The sequence below is a fragment of the Micrasema longulum genome, unplaced genomic scaffold (genome assembly GCF_059751315.1).
Source record: "Micrasema longulum isolate JH-2025_06_02 unplaced genomic scaffold, ASM5975131v1 h1tg001409l, whole genome shotgun sequence".
In the NCBI taxonomy this organism is placed as follows: domain Eukaryota; kingdom Metazoa; phylum Arthropoda; class Insecta; order Trichoptera; family Brachycentridae; genus Micrasema; species Micrasema longulum.
The window spans coordinates 1-19,346 of record NW_028278595.1 but is presented as its reverse complement, the minus strand read 5'-3'; the positions used below and the strand labels follow the sequence as shown (position 1 = coordinate 19,346).

At 35.5% G+C, this 19,346-nt stretch overlaps 1 protein-coding gene across 1 annotated transcript; it reads right to left on the bottom strand.

Annotated features, from left to right (window-relative positions):
* Positions 1 to 895: 895 nt before the first annotated feature.
* On the bottom strand, positions 896 to 16,806 carry Bap55 (Brahma associated protein 55kD). Its single transcript, XM_088235616.1, has 7 exons — positions 16,672 to 16,806; positions 14,369 to 14,528; positions 12,572 to 12,756; positions 10,260 to 10,391; positions 7,455 to 7,608; positions 6,574 to 6,774; positions 896 to 3,490 (listed from the first exon to the last, which is right to left on the bottom strand). Exons 1-7 carry the CDS (start codon positions 16,801 to 16,803, stop codon positions 3,387 to 3,389), a joined length of 1,068 nt encoding a protein of 355 aa, XP_088091742.1. The 5' UTR covers positions 16,804 to 16,806; the 3' UTR covers positions 896 to 3,386.
* Positions 16,807 to 19,346: the final 2,540 nt, after the last annotated feature.

Below are 19,346 nucleotides of genomic sequence, written 5' to 3'. Positions count from 1 at the left end.
AGTCAATATTATTTTAGAATTACTAAAAATCCAGTAAAAAGAAATTAATGTGTACAAATTATAAGAAGATAATCTGATTGGAATCCATAAAAAACTAATGTTATTTTTAAACAATAATAAACTTTTTTGTACACAAAAAAAATAACACCCTTCCAATTTTTTAATACGTGCATTCTCGGCTAATGCAGCCCTGAAAACAATAAAAAACAACATTTACGCTCCTAACTTTTTTTCTACTAAATAAATCGAACATTTCAAGAGCTATAAATATGCTCATGGTAAAGATCTACATTTCGCTGAAAACCGCACGTAAATCGGTCCAGTGGTTATTCAGTCCACCGAGGGCACACATACAGACATTGCCTTTTATATATAGGGTGTTCATAAAACCCTGTCACATCCGAAACCGCGATGATCAGTATCAGCAAGAAGACCAATATGTCTAGTAAAAAAATATTTTTTAGAACAAATAAAATATCAAAAAAAGCAAATGGTTGCTTGCTTCTGCAAGGGAGTAACAAGGAGAGGGGAGGGGGGAGTCTGATGCTGCGCCGCGATCCTCTCACTTCTCTCTTGCAGAAGTAAGCAACCATTTGTTTTTTTATTTTTTTTGTTCTAAATATTTTTTAAAACATACTAATATGTCTTCTTGCCCATACTGATCATCATGGTTTCGGATGTGACAGGGTTTAAAGAACATCCTGGATATGTATAGATATTATGCTAATGTGAGTGATCTTTGATGATGTGTGAATGAAATAAAACACAAAATTTATTTGATGTTTGTAAATGTCAAAATTTTCGGACTCTTAAGACGGCCATGTTGTTTCCAGTGCCCAGGCCTTGAGTCGGGTGGTGTTAACTGGATACTGGGTACAAAAATAAAAAGCCAGAGGGTTCTTAAATTAGTATATTTGTCCTTACATTAATTTACAACATAAATCATAACTTATCTTACCTGATTTAAATGGCTTATTCTTTGAATGAATTGAAAAATACCCCCGATTATCAAGCCCATATAATACCAATTGATTCGTTGTTTAATGCACAAATTGGTTGAAATCTTATATGCTAATGACAAAATGAATACAACATCCAAATTTTTACCATTTTTTATACTCAGACTGTGCGCTCGTATACTGGGTGGGCTGATAATTATTAAAAATTATTCTTAAAGGTGACGACTTCTGACGATTTTCGTATTCTCCAAGCGGATATATCTAATATATCTAAATGGAGAAGGCGTAACAAACTTAGGTTAAATGTTTCCAAGTGTTCGGTCACGTCCCTAGCGGGCCCAATAAACTCTTATTTTTTCACTACAAAATGAATGACCAGAATCTGATACGAACATCGAATGTTAAGGATCTGGGCGTTAGCTTTGTGAGCACTCTGACATTTCATGAACACATAGAGACAATTAGTGGAAGAAGTGCATTGAAGATGTTAGGATTTGTTCTGCGTACTGCCAGGGTTTTCGAAAATACCCGCATACTGAGAACTCTTTCCAACTCCTCGGTGCGAAGTAGACTCGAGAGTGGCTCGATGATTTGGGGGCCACATGAACTGAAGTACTCTCTTATCATAGAGAAAATCCAAAAGTTTCTGAGGTATCTCTACATGAGAGAGTGCGGGTATTATCCTTGGCTCTGCCCGGCCGAGTTTCTCCAGGGTATGCTCGGCTACAACAGTTTAGAGACTAGAAGGAATGTGTATTTGACTACACATTTTTATCGATTGTTAGTATGGTCGATAATTCTGAGATTATGATGAGCATGGGTTTGTATGTTCCTGATAATTTCCTAAGACAGCGTCAGCATAGATTGTTTCATATTCCGATGCCAGGAGCACCCTGCTGTTGGAAGGGCCACCGCTGTGCTGAACAACATCGCTCTAGATGTTGATCTGTTCCATGTATCTGAAGGGGTTTTCCGGAGCAGGATTCTCTTACTATTGTGACAAGAGTCTCTCTATATATTTTTCGTCTTTTTATAATATGTACGCATTCAATTTTAGTTTGTAATGTATGCATTATTTAAAATAAATGAATTGAAAAGCTTAATAATTTAATTAATGCACCCATCAACGCGATATATGAGATAGGTAGGTGCCGCGATTGCTTACGACTGGTCGACTGACCAAAAGTGGCAACGAGTTCGCGATTCGAAAGCTTCTTAGGGGCTGTTTAGACGCAATCCTCGTGAGTTTTTGCATCGCTGTGGATGGGACTTGGATCCACCGTGCCAATCCAACAAGCGATCAACAAGCAAAAGAATTGGGTTGAAGACGGCGTAGTGCTCCGAAGTGGTCAAAGGTGCTAACCTCCGCTGGAAACGTCATGGCCACTGTATTTTGGAATTGGTGTGGTTAAATATACCTTATAACAAGGAAGACAGAGATGCTGCTCTGCGGTTGGTGTTTGTGTGAAAGAGACAAAAACAAAAGAAGACATTCTCTAAATCAGTCAGCTATTGGCAGTAAGCGGGAGTGCACGCTAGTTATATGACCGGTGTATTTATAAGTCTCAATTTATTTTGCTACAAAAGGCCTTAATTGTGGAAAAGGAATTATTTAACAGTATGTATCTACTTTTTATTAAAGTGTCTGATCTTCAGAATATTCTGTCTTTTGCTTGTGGTAACACGATGTAACATCACCGCGTGTAAAGGAATTTTGTAGCTCAGCCTTTTAAGTGGTAATAAATTATAAAAAATCCCTCAACTTTCTCATTTGTAAAAATAAATCCAATTTTGTGTAATATAATACCCTGATGTATGGGAGCGAAGTATGGACTTGGAAAAACCGAGGTGAAAGTAGGCTGAATGCTGTCGAAATGCGATTTCTCAGGCGAATGTGTGGTAAAACTATGCACGATAGATGCACAAATGTTGAGATCCGTACATTGTGTAAGGCTGAGACAAGCATTATTGACAAATCAAGAAAGGAGCTCTGCGCTGGTTTGGACATGGAGAATGAATGGACAGCGGATAAGAATATTTACAATGCAAATGTTGATGGATGCAGAAATAGAGGAAGACCGAGAAAGACATGGCATGACCAAATCCAACAAATACTTGAAGGTGGACATGTCAAAAGTCGGAATAATCGGCGCGCGTGCATGAGAAGATGAATGTAGAGAAAGCGAGATCTGTACGCAAAGATGTGGCGTTCTATCCTCTCTGCCTACCCTTACAGCGAAACGGCGTGATAGTTTGTTTGTTTTGTGTTTGATTCTATGAACGCCATGCGGTCCGATATTCTGTTATGATGAGAAAAAAAATGTATTTAGTGTAGAACGCTCTTTCTCATCGTTGAGGGTCATTCAAATGAATAATGTTATGGTGATCGGGGGCGAGAGCGCTGTGGCCCCCGGCGGGGGCAAATTACTATGGACACTTCCTCTCCACCTGCCCCTTCCCCGCCTCATCGTACTCCTGGGACGATATCCACATCTGCTGGAATGATCCGATGGACGCCAGAATAGACCCGCCTGCAAATTGAAGTATTTTTTATTGTTCAGTGTGCTCTGTGTGTTATCTTATATATTATTACTCAAATACTAGAAATGATTGATTGCGTCTGTCCTCTGTACGGACCCATTCTGCCCGCAAAACTCAGCTGCAGAACCCCCGGCCTCAGACCTTTACCTCACTCGACCACGGAGTAGCCAGTTTACAGAAGTCACCAATTTATTAAATGGCAATTTCTTTCAAGCAAACATCATCATCATTCCATGTCCGCTTCCTAGTTGGAGGTTATTTATTTATTTAACTTTTTGTACATAATGTTATTTGTACATTGGCGGGGGGGGCTTATTGCCAAATGGCCATTTCTTCCAACCAACCAATAAAATTATAGTTTTATTTTTATAATTCAAGTTACAGAACATATTCAATAGAAAATAAAGATTAAAAAGCTAGATATATAAAAATTGAAATAAACATATTTGTTTATAAATTACCTTAAATCAAAAGTATTACTCAATGGGAAAAGGGAAAAAAGAGGAAAGGAGGAGAGATTAAGGAAGAGAAAGGAGATGTTTCTTCAGGCGTGATTTAAACAGAGATACTGATCTTTGATGGTGGATGGGAGATGATTCCACAGTCGAGCCGCATGGACACTATATGAGTTAGAGAAGAAAGAGGAATTGTGGATGGGTATTAAAAGAGTGCCTTGAGAATTAGAACGAAGAGGTAAACCATGAACTGATAAGCGTTGAAATTTTTCACGCAGGTATATAGGAGCGTTACGACTATGAAGAAATATGTGTGGAGCATATTGATGTACGGTTGTGAGACATGGTGCCTTACCGAAAGAGATAAAAAAAGACTAGAGGCCTTCGAGATGTGGTGCTACAGAAAAATATTAGGAATTTGCTGGAGAGACCACATCACTAATATCGAGGTTCTCAGCAGAATCGAAGGAGGGAGGCACCTAATCAAAACCATCTCAGAGAGGTGAGCCCGATGGATCGGCCACATTATACGCCACGAGAGTCTCCCGCATGACATCATAGAGAGAATGGCTGAGGGAACTAAGTACAGAGGGCGCCCCTGACGGAAATATTTGGAGCAAGTGTGCGAAGATTTAAACTGCGCCTCGTATGACGAGCCGAAGAGGGCTGCAGAGAATAGAGACCAATGCAGGACTTTGCTGCAAACCAATCCCCAGGATTGAGACTGCGAAGAAGAACTTAGGACTGATGCCGCTGACACTATGTAAGTGTCTAGTACCTAATTGGTGCTTTCGTCGGCAACATTGAAAAAATATTGCATACATGGTTGAAATTGCATGCAAAAAATCCAAGCTTTGTGAACTCAGTAAGCCACACTTCTTTTGTAGTTTATGAATGACACCCGTATTTCGGGGTTTTTACAACACTTCTTAGTTTTTTGTAATGGTCAATGCATAATAAACATTACGAGTGGGTGATGTTAAATACTAACAAGAGGAAGGGTCTCTCAATTTGTGAAAAAGTGGCAATTTTTTGTGGTGGCAATTTGTTTTATTGTTTGCAAATTGTGGCAATTTCAAGTGGCAAAGATTTGTGAAATTGAATGTGGCACGAAAAATCTTGAAGTGTGGAAAAAATCTTATCCACAGTGTCAATTTCGTGGGAAAAAAAATGTTCATTCATCTGTATTTGAAATTTAGAAAGTGGTATGTTTGTAAGCGTTGTAGTTTTTCTCAAGAGTTTTTTTTTTTTAATTATCGGTATGATTTACATATATGTTTATTTGTTTGTTTACTTGGTAACGAGTAATGCTCATAACAAGCAAATTCAGTCAGTCCCATTTCCTCAATGAGGTCAATCGAACAGCCGTTTAAACCGCCTCAACTTTATGCCGCTCTCGCAAAAAACCGTTCTCTAATTTTCTATAGTGCTAATTTTAAACAATTATCCCCACTACCTGGTCCAGTGTTATTTGTTTTGTGTTTTAGTGTAATCTTTTAGTGTTTTTAGTTATTTTAGTGTTATCATAAAACTTATTATCTTGCTCTCGCAAAAAAACCGTTCTCTAATTTTCAATAGTGCTAGTTTTAAAGTAAAATAAAATAATAATAATAACATTTTTTAAAAGGAAAAACATAAATACACACATACATATTTTAAGGGATTCAAAGAAACGATGAGACGAATCTTTAAATAATCTTTGAATAAGAAAATAAATTTACGTCAATTTAAAAACATCTTCAAAATCAATGACACACAGTAAGAGCAGCAATATATTGATTTTATATACATATACAATATAAGTAATTATATTGTATATGTATATAAAATCTTTATTTTTTCATCTGAGCATGTTTTTCATTCTTTATTTTAATTCTTAACTTTTAATTACTTTTTAAAATTTTCTTCATTTTTTTCCTTAAATTTTAATTTTTAAACAACTTTTATTTATGTTTTTTTTCCTTCTCTTTTTTGTACTTTAATTAATAACCTTACATATAATTACTTTATAATATGGAAACTTCGCTGGTCCATTAGATTTAAGTCTAACTATGTAAAATATAAAACTTTGTAACTGTACCTGTATGTTTCCTAAATAAAAGAAAATAAAAAAATAAAATAAATAAATAACCAAGTTTCACTGTATTTCAACAATATTTTGAGTTTGTCTTAATTTTCGTATACGAGTGGATTCAACTCTCTAGGTTTATTTTTTGATACTAATATCTGTACCTCAAAGGCAGACGGACGGATGCAAATCCAGAATTTGATGAAATGACATTTTTGTATCCAGTTTATGATCATGTCCATTGATTTGGAAAAAATGTAAGTCTTATAATGAAAGAACCAATGTATTTAGATACTGAATATACAAATTAATGTTATGAATTTTTAGAAATCACTTATAGAAAATAGATTCTTTAGACTTGTGTTGAACATTTGATGTTTGGATTTGCATCCGACTGCCTTTGAGGTACAGATATATTACAACAGATATGAAGAACATTTTAGGGAAGGGAATAAGGAAGTTATGATCTGTCATTGGCTGGTTTAAGTGTTCATTCACCATTCTGTCTGTTTGAACATCTAAAAAATAAATACATCGGTCACGGCTTTACCTATCCAAGCCCCGAAGCGGCGCTCAGCGCTGCCGTTGGCCGCGATGGTCTTCAGGCGGACGGAGGAGGGCGTGCGGGAGGAGAGGTCCCGGGCCAGGCGCTCCGCCCAGCCGCTGGCCAGAGTGCCCCCGCCCGTCACCACCACGGAGCCCCACATGGCGGGGCGCATGTCCATGTCGCACATGCCCACGGCCGTCTGGACTGGAACGGGGAAACGATTACGGTCAGTTAGACGGATCGCGCAGCTATCTATGGTGCCGTCGAGAGATGACGCGTCCAATACCGATGCTCATATTATATCGGCGATATTTGGATGTTTCCATGTTTTATTTGCTCAAGTAAAAGGGAAATATCACGTACTACAAATACCGATAATATATGAAATGGTTTGAGAATATTAATATTTTACAACAGAGATGTGTTGCAACAAATTTAGATCTAAATTATATGGCGCGATGCAGAGGCCTGGGTGAAGATCTATGCGACATCCCATCGGTGATAGGTAATAAAGAACTCACACGAGAGGTAGTATCATACATGATAAATATAGCGCAGGAAATTGGTAAAATAAACCAAAGTAGGGAACAAAATGCCGAACACTCCTCTAGTGGAACGGCAGGCCTGTTGACTGCTGCCAACAGGCCGGCTTCTCCTGAAGAGTTTTAAGTGGTTTCCTCTCCACGTGAGCAAATGCTGAGAAGTTCCTGATTAGCCCACATTAATATATCCCTCCTGATCCCAATAGTTTAGATAAATTTTAAGAATTTGCAAAAAATTCAATTTTTGAAATATAAACCTTGTATATTATAAGCAAAGTAAATATTAAAGCAACTCCCATATAAAAAATATTAAAAAAAGATCTAAATTATAAGGTTGGTTACCTAATTGTGAAGCGCCCACCATCTGGTGCTCAAACAGGGTCTCGGCGAGGCGGAACCTCTCTGGGCCGAAGTCCTGGTGGTACCCGCAGGGGAGTTCGTAGTGGATGGCCGGAGTACCGGCCGCCACTCTCTCGTCGTACGGAGCCTCCGATACCTGGAGCGAACACATTATCTTGATAAAATATCACAAAACGTCAACTCGACTAAGACGGCCATCCAGTGTTCGAGGCCTCGAGTCTCGAAGGCGTCGATCACATTCGCGCGCACTGAGTTTTTAACTAGGGTATGCAGTAGAAAAAAGTATGTTTTATAATTAATCATATTAATGAGTAATAAATCTTATAAAACTCCATTTCAATTTTATATTAACAAAATAAACGTGGACCACATTCTTGATTATACTAAAGTAATCGATTTAAGGCGTTTGAGGTTATGTATTTGACATTTGATCTTTAACTGTTTTTTATAAAATAATAATTGAAATAAACGTTATTAAAATATAAATAAAAAAAATACACATTATTAAAATATTAACACATTATAAAGAAAACAAAGTATTAAAATATATTTTGTCCCGATAAACTATTCAATAATAGTTTGTCATCGGCTGCTCAGACATTAGTTTCAATTAATAATCAAAGGAGAACAGACATAATACTGTATACATATAAAATAATGGACATATATTATTTTGTTTTTGATGCTTTGAAAAATATTATTAAAAAGAAAAAACTCAACAAAACCTGATAAAAATGGTTTAAAGAAATATTTTTCGAAAAGTAAGAAAATGGAGTAAAATAATACAATTGAAATTAAAGAAAAGCCATTTACTTAAATATTTTTTAAATATAGGAAAATATATATATATATATGTCAGTAACGTATTCGTTCGTTCATGAAAAGCACTGCCTTCAAAGTTACGCATACACGTGTAATTACAACTGAAAAAAACCCACATATACACGTTTTGTTCGTGTAAACATTTTCTTGGTGTATATATAGACCATAACTCAAAATGGAAAGACCATATCAGTGAACTAGTTAAACGAATTAGAAAATGTATTTACATATTTATTAGATTAAGGAATATTTTAAAAAGCAATCATTTAAAAATAGCTTATTACTCAATTGTACAATCTTTGTTACAATATGGTATTGTAGGATGGAGTGTTATACAGTAGACACTCTTTATAAAATAAATTCTATAATACAAATTTATAAAAAATAAAAGAATTTTAAATGAAACTCAGAAACCAACATAATATTAAAATTCCTAAATTCCATACAAGTCATAGTCAAAATAGCTTTGTCTTCAAAGGTGTAAAAAATTATAATAATCTTCCTAATGAACTAAAAACTATTAAAAATAATATATCAATAAATAAATTTAAAGTTAATCTAAAGAAATTTTTTGAACTTGTGTAAAAGCAACATTAAATTTTAATTAGTATGAATGTATTATTGTTTTACTTTTTTTATTTATACAGTGGTGCCTCACACAACGAACTTAATTCGTTCCAGGAGCAAGTTCGTTATGCGAAAAGTTCGTTATGTGAAACGCGTTTTCCCATAACAATACATGTTAAAAAAAATAATTAATAATAGCATAAAATATGGTAAGATGACATAAAAAAAAGATATATTTTTTGTTATTATTTTTATTTAGATACATCTAAAAACATAATGAAAAAAGCAGAATCCGGATAGTGGGCATTGGTAAACTCCTGAACTGCTTTCCATTTGACCAGGATGTTCTTGATGTCAGCAGTTGGAATTGGTTGATTGTTTGATTGTTGCTCCTCGTTATCAGATGACGCTTCCCTTTGAGCATTGTCCTGTTGTTGGGCCAGAAGTGTTTGGAGCTCTTCAGTTGTCAGCTCTTCTTTGTGTTCCTCAATAAGCTCCTCTACATCCTCTTCCTCTACCTCTAATTCCAACCTTTGGGCCACTGTGATGATGTCCTTCACCACTTCTGTGTCATCAACTACTGCTTCTTCCTGAATCCTCTATTCTAATCTAACGACTGCCTGCGCGGGAGGATGCAATTAATCGGCAGTGATCGTAGAAGATCGGGCGACTTCGTTGTAATGATGAACGATTGCTGCGACACGTGCGTAAGTTAAGCGTACTGCTCAGTGACTAACGACTGCCTGCGCGGAAGGATGCAATAAATCGGCAGTGATCGTGTGAAGTGGGCGACTTCGTTGTGTGAAGCGAAGTTCGTTGTGTGAAGCGAAGTTCGTTGTATGAATCGTGAAATGAACGAAAAGGAAGTTCGTTGTGTGCAGCGTTCGCTGTGCGAGGCGTTCGTTATGCGAGGCACCACTGTATATCCTATCTTTTTATTTTTCTTTTCGTGTACTCGTATTTAAAATTATATAAACTCTTATTAATAAACAACTAAAACAGTGTAAGTCACTCTCCAAGCACAAGAGTTAGTCTCTTTTTTTGGAGAGTTAAAGTGATAACATTTACTAGATATGTAAAAGTAGATATGTTTAGAATTTTACAAAAACATGTACTTTTTATGAAATTTATGAATAAAAAAAAAACAAAAAAAACAGCAGTTGAAGTACGAACAAAATAAGCATATGTAGTTGGTGCCTTAGCCGACCCTGGCCGATGGGGGCGCGCTGATCGGTACAACACGGTACTTAACTGAATTTATCTGGCGCATATTTTAAATTTTTCAATTATTTACTTGCATACTTTGTATTTTTTGTTATTGTTTTAATAAAATTCTAGTAGGGTAGGCACTGCCTATGTGCCTATATGGAACGCACGCCACTGATTGATCATACACACCTGAACCACAGTTTGGGTGAAATCGTTGAGGACTTGTCTCGTCATATACTCCTGCCAGGAAGCAGTGAGTCCATCAGGGAACGGGCGAAGAGTGAAGCGGGCTTTTTCCTTCTCTCTCACAAGTTCCTTGGTCTGAAAATACATATTTTTTTATTAGGAAAACTAACGGTTGTACATATTTATAGTTAATAACTTAAACCTTTTAAAACTTATGCCTTAAACCTTTTACTTCGCAAAAATGGCGCTATATAAATTATCCAACTATAATATAATATCATGGGTATACTTAATGATACAGTTTTGTAAAGTTTTTAATACTCTACATGATTGGTTAATTTTTAAATCAAAAAGCAGGCTATATTGAATAGATATTTGATTATTTACTATGGGAATATTATCTTTTAAACCTTTTTTAATGTAAAGCACCTCTATTTTGTTTAATTTAAGTCTTTTTTATTATTTGAATGTAAAATTTTAACTCCATAAAAGAATGTGGGAAATCAACGTATGACAGGGTTACGAATGATAAAATCAGGCGAGAGTGTAAATCTGAGTGAGATATACTTGATAAGATTAAGAAAGGGTCTCTGAGATGGTTTGGTCATGTAGAATCCCAACCGTCCATGCACTCTGTAGCTGCAAGACGTGCTGGGATATTTATTTATTGTACAGCACCCTTGAGGTGATTGTCACAAAAATGGCGCTATATAAATTATCCAACTATATATATATACAGGGTGTTCTTTAAACCCTGTCACATCCGAAACCACGATGATCAGTATAGGCAAGAAGACATATTTAAAAAATATTTAGAACAAAGAAAAATTTAAAAAATAAAATATTAAAAAAAACAAATGGTTGCATACTTCTGCAGGGGAGAAGTGAGGGGAGCGCGGCGCAGTATCAGACTCCCCCCTTCTCGTTTCACCTCTGCAGAAGTAAACAACCATTTGCTTTTTTTATGTATTAAAAAAAAAAAATTATTCGTTCTAAATAAATATTTTAATGTGCCAATATGTCTTCTTGCTCATACTGATCATCGTGGTTTCGGATGTGACAGGGTTTAAATAACACCTGTATATATATATATATATTGTTATAGTATGTATATATATTTTTTTATATTTTTTTTACCCAAATATTTAATTTCAAGGGGCCATTTTTAACGAGTTGTAAATAACTCACTATTAGAAAATGGGAATCAAGTTGGGGTAAAGTGGGATTCGAACCACGGACCTTTGGTCCGTGAGTCTGAGACACTAGCCACAGGACCACAACCCGATTCATATGTATATATATATATTTAGTATGTATATATATTTCGTAGATCTCTTCGCGACTAAACAGTGTGAGATGAAGTTGGATTGGCATGGTTTAGCTCGAAGTCTTAGGTCTTTCGTTTTTATGAATATATTGTATAAAATTATTGTTTTGCCCTTGTTTGTCTTTGCTAAATAGTTTTATGTTCTTTTTGTTCTTTTTGTTCAGTTTCTTGCATTTATGTTTCTTCATGTAACTGTTGTAATTGGCTTAGGCCGTATATATAATAAATAATAAAAATAAATATATATATAGAACCAATGGATGACATGGTAAAACAGGTATATATGTCGAGAATGAACGGTAACGTGAGAGAGGACGACCATGGAAGACGTGGCATGATCAGATAAACCAAAATCTTAAGTCTGGTCATGTCAGAAGCAGGCAGAACCGAAGGGCATGCACATATGACAAGATGTATGAATGAGGAAGGAGCTAAAAATGTATGCCAGAATAGACGCGTGTGGCGGTCCATTCTCTCTGCCCACCCCTACGGAGAAATGGCGTGATGATAGTGGTAGTAACATGTGTAAATTGATCAAAAACTCGACACTGGCTAGAACACCCCAGTAAGGAGGTGAAAGAGCCAATAAATAAAGAAAAAGAAGAGGAATACTTACAAATGTATCCATCAAATGAGGGTATTAATAGCAAACTTAGAAATCTCCACCAAAAATGGAAAATTAGTTATTGATGCCAAAATAAACTGTACATAAAAACCTCCATATATAAATAATAGATTAATTCAAAACCGTCTCTAAATCTTGCAAAAACAGATTTCAATGATACTACTTGACACCGCAAACTTAGCATTCTCCATTGAGTTGGTGAAGCATAATTACAAATCTCACAATTGTATTTTCAAATTTTTTCGCAAATATCTCAGTAACTCCTTCGATGGAGATTTCTAAGCTTGCTTCTAATACCCTCAAACATAAAGACATTTTGTCGGACGATTTAGATTGAGCCTCACGTGACCCTCCCCGAGTTACCTGTATGTGAGTGGCGGGCGTGAGTGGGATGTTGAGCGTAGTGAGCAGAGCGCGAGCCTGCTGCGCGAGATGGTCGCCCCCGAGGGAGCTGCGCACCGAGGCCGCGCCCAAAGCGTACCCGTCCAGCACGGGCACGGCGGAGGTGTGCGTGGCTCCCGAGTCCACCACCAGCGCCGTGGACTTGCCTGGCGAATGGTGAAGAGAGATTTACAAATATAGAATACACACACATATGCCAATGTATTAAACCCACTTAAAATAGTACATGATTAATTATCAAAGTAATTTTAAAGAAATCCTCAACATTCTATACAGAAAATCGATACAAATTTAATGTTTCCAAATGTTCGTTCACGTCCTTCACTAGGGCCCAAAAAACTCTATTTTTTCGCTACAAAATGAATGACCAGAATCTGATACGAACATCGAATGTTAAGGATCTGGGCGTTAGATTTGTGAGCACCCTGACATTTCATGAACACATAGAGACAATCAGTGGTAAATCATTGAAGATGTTAGGATTTATTCTGCGTACTGCCAGGGTTTTCAAAAATACCCGCGTACTGAGAACTATTTACAACTCCTTGGTGCGAAGTAGACTCAAGAGAGGCTCGATGATTTGAGGGCCACATGAACTGAAGTACTCTCTTATGATAGAGAAAATCCAAAAGAAGTTTCTGAGATATCTCTACATGAGAGAGTGCGGGTATTATCCTCGGGTCTACCCGACCGACTTTCTCCAGGGTATGCTCGGCTACAACAGTTTAGAGACTAGAAGGAAGGTATGGTCGATAATCCTGAGATTATGAGGAGCATTGGTTTGTATGTTCCTGATAATTACCTAAGACAGTGTCAGAATAGATTTTTAGTTTTTTTTTTGTTTATTTTTCCGTACATATATTATTTTCATAGAAAAATAATTACTAAAATACACTTTAGAAAAATACATCTTAAAATTAAGCTATAACATAAATTGGAAAAAATGCCCACAAAGACTTCAGCGTCTGAGCGTGGGCCATTCCTTTTTTAATTATTAAAAAGTTTATAGCATATAAATATGGTATGACATGACCATGAAAAGAAAAGAAAAGAAAAACCAAATTAACATATGCTGATATTACATAAACATGATTTATTTGCAGTTTGCATTTATTTTTAATTTTATTTTATTTTTATTTTTAAAGAATGTGTCTATCTGTTCCTTCCATGCTAATCCAAGACCTCAAACCTACTTTAAACTGTATATTTCGATATACAGGAGCACTCTGCCTGTTGGAAGGGCTACCGCTACGCTGAACAACATCGCTCTGGATGTTGATATGTTCCATGTATCCGAAAGGGTTTTCTGCAGCAGGATTCTCATACTACTTCGACAAGAGTTTCTTTAATATATTTTTTTTCTTGTTATAATATGTACGCCTTAAATTTGAGTTTGTTTTGTACATGTTATTTTTTAAATATATTAATTAAATTGAATGAATTGAATTGAACAAAACTATGATATGGATACAAAAATAATATCAAAATTCCTTGTAAGTTGTAATAAATATGTTTACTGTTAAAATAAAAGTACCTGGTCAGACACCGCGCTAGAATGAACCTTTCCCAAACTTCTAAATGTAGGAATTCTGCAGAGCAGATGAGGAAACACCTATGCACATTCTATGTGATGCTTTACACCATAAAAGGAGCCTCATCCTCGGGGACTACTGATTAAACTGAGGATGTTAAAGAGCTCGCCCCCTACCTAATAGCCCAATACTTTACGAATAATACCGTTAATATGATTCAGCTTACCATTAGCAAATGCGGCGAGGACAGCGTTTTTCACAAGAAAAAATGCAGGAACGTTGTATTTCTCAAACATCAGTTCGGCAAGCTTTTCCCTCGCTGGGCGAGATGCCCACGGAGCTTCGGAAAAAAGGGTCGGGTGATATTCACTCGAAGATTTTATCACCTGAAATAAACAAGCTGAAATTAGAAAAGAATTCCGGGAAACACCTGCGTATAAATCATATTTTTAATAATGGCTAGTGTTGCGAAATCACGGATCAGAGGTCTGAGATTCGAAGCCCACTCTACCCCAAACTGATTCCCGTCTTCTAAAGCTGAGTTGTTTACAACTCATTGGTAATGGCTTCGAAAATTGAAATACTCAGGTAAATCATAAGAACGCACATATTTTATGAAGAGGACTACGTAAGGACGACACAAAGAGAAAAGATGAAACCAGAAGAAAAGTTTTTTGGAACAAAAGATGTGCATTTTGCAGAAAACTGCCAGCCCATAGCCAGGTATACATCTTCCTTGTAACTAAAGCTCCTGCTAATGCTTATATCGTTTCGCGTCTAGATTACTGTAATGGAATTTATTTATTTGGTACTTTATATACGTATACAATAAATATACATATGAGGGCGGGCATATTGCCTTGAGGCAATTTCTTCCTACCTACCCAAACCGTTATAAATACGTGGACATATTGAATCTTACAATTTTATACAAAAATTAAAAGCAAAGATTAAGAAAAATAAATGTATCTAAAAAAAAAAAACACTATACTATGAAGAGAGGAGAGGGGAGGGGAAGGAAAGAAGAAGGATAAAGGAACATTAGATAGTGACATTTCAATCTTGACTTAAATGTAAATGAAGAAGGGACATCTCTAACAATAGTGGGTAGATTATTCCACAATCGAGCGGCTACTACTGTGAAAGAGGAGGCAAGAAAATTAGAGCGATGACTGGGTATTAAAAGGGTTCTCTCGTTACTAGAACGAAGAGATAGTTCACTGTTGTGAAAGAGGTTGAATGAGCTCTCTCAGAGAAACAGGCGAAGTGGGATTATTTAAAATACTGTGAAGAAGTGATAGAATGTGAATGTTTCTTCTATGCCTGATGCTGAGCCAGTATAGTTGTGTGCGATACCCGGTTATGTGGTCAAATTTGCGAAGATTAAAGATATAACGAATACAAATATTCTGCAATCGTTCTAACTTATCAAGCAATTCAGAGTTAGCATCTGGATAACATACATCCGCGTAGTCAAGGAGTGGAAGAAGTAAGCTCTGGACTAATGTTATATACGCAAATCTCCCAAAATACCAAACTGATAAACTTCAATCTGTTTTCAATGCAGCAGCGAGGCTTATTACGGGAGTAAACAGATACTCTCACATCTCACATCTTCGATATTTGCACTGGTTAAAAAGCCCAGAGAGAATAAAATACAAGCTTTGCTGGACAATATTCAAATCCCTTCATGAAACGGCTAGCAGTGGCGAGCCGTGATTTATTTTATATGTAATCTATTAAAAATGTTCATCAATTTGTACTACATATAAGTACTTACATAACATGTAAGTAATGTAATTATAAATTACTATTTTTTTTTTGGTTCTGTGAAAATCAACTCAAACAACAATTAGTATTAACCACGCGATAAACGTAGCTTTATTCTACGCTATTTTAATACAATACGTGTACAAAAGTTTATTAACAAATACCACAATGACATTCCGCAGATATTTCCATTATGATCTGTCATTGACAGTACTGTCGAGACTTGAGTACTGGGCGATTTCTTTAAAAATAAATAATGCCTAAAACGGCCACTGCGAACGCCACCTGTCCTATGTGATACATAATATGTCAACGGTATCCCATCAAAGAAAAATAGTCCTTCGGAAATAATGTTCGAAATACTAGTTTCCAAATAGAGAATCTTCTAAAAATATTTGTAATCTGCAAGTTTGTTTTAGTACTAAAAAAGCCGACTTGGGTTAAAGACGAAAAATACAGTTTACTTTTTTGTATGGAAGAATAAGCTAAGGTAATCGGCTAGTTTCATAGTTCATTAAGAATGGGCTGGGCGCGCTTCATTGATATTTTTTTGTAGAAAGATATAAACGGTGATTTATAATAAATAACAATTACTTTTTTTTCCCCATAAACATGATTGCTATAAATTATTATTATTAACGGTCAATTATAATGGTAAGCTGTGCATAATCGCTTACTTTGACGATTCGCCCCTGACGGCTAGATACCATCAATCGGACATTTGTAGGAAAGACGCTGCTGTATTAGAGACTGTCTTACCTTGGCATAGGAATAATCCAACACTTTCTCGAAAAGGTCCCAGTTGTCCACGCTGCCGTCCTTCATGTAGGAGACTACTTCCATCCCGGGCCGGGGAACGTTAAGGAATGTTGTGTCCACATAGTATCTCATATTACTTCCTGGAAACATATCATTTGTTATTTGTATAATTTTCTTCTTCTTTAAATATTACTATGGCCGTCTATCTGCATCCAGGGTGCATAGGGCACTGTAATGGTACACGTTAATGATCGAGGTGACTGTTACATTGCTTTATTAATAAAAGTTGGCTGAATGATGGACTTTATTCATTTTTATTTATTTTTTATTTTCTTTTATTTAGGAAACATACAGTACAGTTACAAAGTTTAATATTTTACACAATTAGACTTAACTCTAATGGACCAGCGAAGTTTCCATGTTATAAATCAATTGTATGTGAGGTTAATTATGAAAGTATAAAAAAGAGAAGGAAAAAAAAAACATAAATGAAAGTTAAATAGGTGCGAAGGTTTTCATGGTCACTGTTATCAATATTATGTATCTTTTTTGGGTAATACAGTGTATGTTGGATTTGATCCGACGTTTCGGCTACCATTGCAGGAGCCATCTTCATCCACAGTTTTAACTGAAGATGGCTCCTGCAATGGTAGCCGAAACGTCGGATCAAATCCAACATACACGGTATTACCCAAAAAAGATACATAATATTGATAAATGAAAGTTGTTGAAAAATTAAAATTGAAGTAAAAAAAGATATTTTAAAGTTTGTACTTTGTAGTGAGTAATTACAAATGGAAATAATATTAAAAATGGAGAAATCTTGTAAGAGTAATTAAAAGTTAAGAATTGAAATAAAGAATGAAAAACATAATCAGATGTAAAAATAAAATAAAATAGTAATGACATTTTTTTTAAAAATGGAAAAACATAAATGTACACATACATATTTTAAGGGATTCAAAGAAACGATGAGAAGAATCTTTAAGTGAAATATAAGACAATAAGTTTAAGTCAATTTAAAAAACATCTTCAAAATTAATGACACATTATTTAAATAAAAGATGAGTGATACTTTAATCCACAAATTTGGAATATCCAGTGACTGGTTTCATCAGATAACACATGTGCATTCTTCATTACTTTACCCATTGTAATATATTTTTACTAATGACTTTTTACCCTTTGTTTTTCAGAAATAATAACTTACAAAATCACACTCACGAAGGATGGGACACTGAAAATAAAATACCTAAACTCATTAAAATAGTATTATATCAACTTATTAGTTAACCTGAAGAAAAATTTTTGATAATTATCCTTAACATAAAAATAACTTAATTTAATTTACTTTCATATAACTTTGAATTATCTATCCTTACCTCTGTTTTGTATAAATACATTGAACTCCTTAATAAAGATACCTGTCTCGAAGATGTCGCGAAAGCGATGAAACCGGTCACTGGATATTCCGAATTTGTGGATTTAAGTATCACTCGTCTTTTATTTATATAATATAGAAACTACATTTATTTGTTACTAAATTTGTACAAACTATAGACACTTGCAACACTGGACACATGCAACTCCGAGTGCCAGGCCTACCAACTAATTACACCATATGATGGCGGCCTCCGTGGTGCAGTGGTCAAGACACTTGACACACACACAAAAGGTTCCGGGTTTGATTCCCGGTGAGAACACAAATATTAAAATGTGATTTTTCTCAAGCCTGTGTGTTCTGTGATGTAATTCAACACTGTAATTGGGCCTCCTGGCCTGTTGTGGTGATAAAATAAATAAATAAATTATTTAAACATAATTGATTACACAAATTTTATCATCGATCGGGACTTTTACAAACTTAGAATCACTCCGGTCATAATTTTATGAACTTAATACTGAAATGGTTTGCATAAAAAAAGAACATTTTAGAGAAGGGAATATGGGAGTCTAGACATTTACCGGGCTTATGACCGGTGGTTTATATATCTGTTTAAGTAGGCAGCTTACGCGCTGCGTACAATTCATACCATTTTGCATGTGATTGAATATCTACATTTCTTTAACTAAACCATCTGTTGACCTTTGTGAATTAAAAGAGCTGAACCCTAATACGTGAAATAATTCAATCGGATGAATCTCGCCCACGTCAATTATGGTTTCAAATTCACGAAAATCAACAGATGGAAGAATTGAATAAATACATATTTATTTATATATACGCCCAATGGGAATTTTTAAAGACATTTTTATGCATAGAAAATTATTATAAAGGAAAGTAGAAACAACAACGGTATATAGTAGACTTGGTGGGAGTGGAAGAGGGAGAGAGGTGTTTATAATTGAATTTGATTCAGTGATCGTTTGAAAGAAGACAACTTGTTATCAAAGAAATCAAGACTGGTATGTTTGTTGGCAGACCTGAGAGTTCTGGGCATAGGGGAATGAAAACCATAGTTAGTTCTATGGTTATCGGTATGAAAGAGTAAGTTTTGTCTGAGGTTTCTAGTTGGGATATTTAATTTTATTGAGCTCAGTAGTTCAGGTGCATCAAAGAGTGATTTGAGAATTTTAAATAGGACTTCAAGGTCGGATTTATTTCGACGGTCTTGAAGACAAGATATATTTAAGGTAGTTTCTAACTCATACGTATATTGGTCTCTGGATAAGCC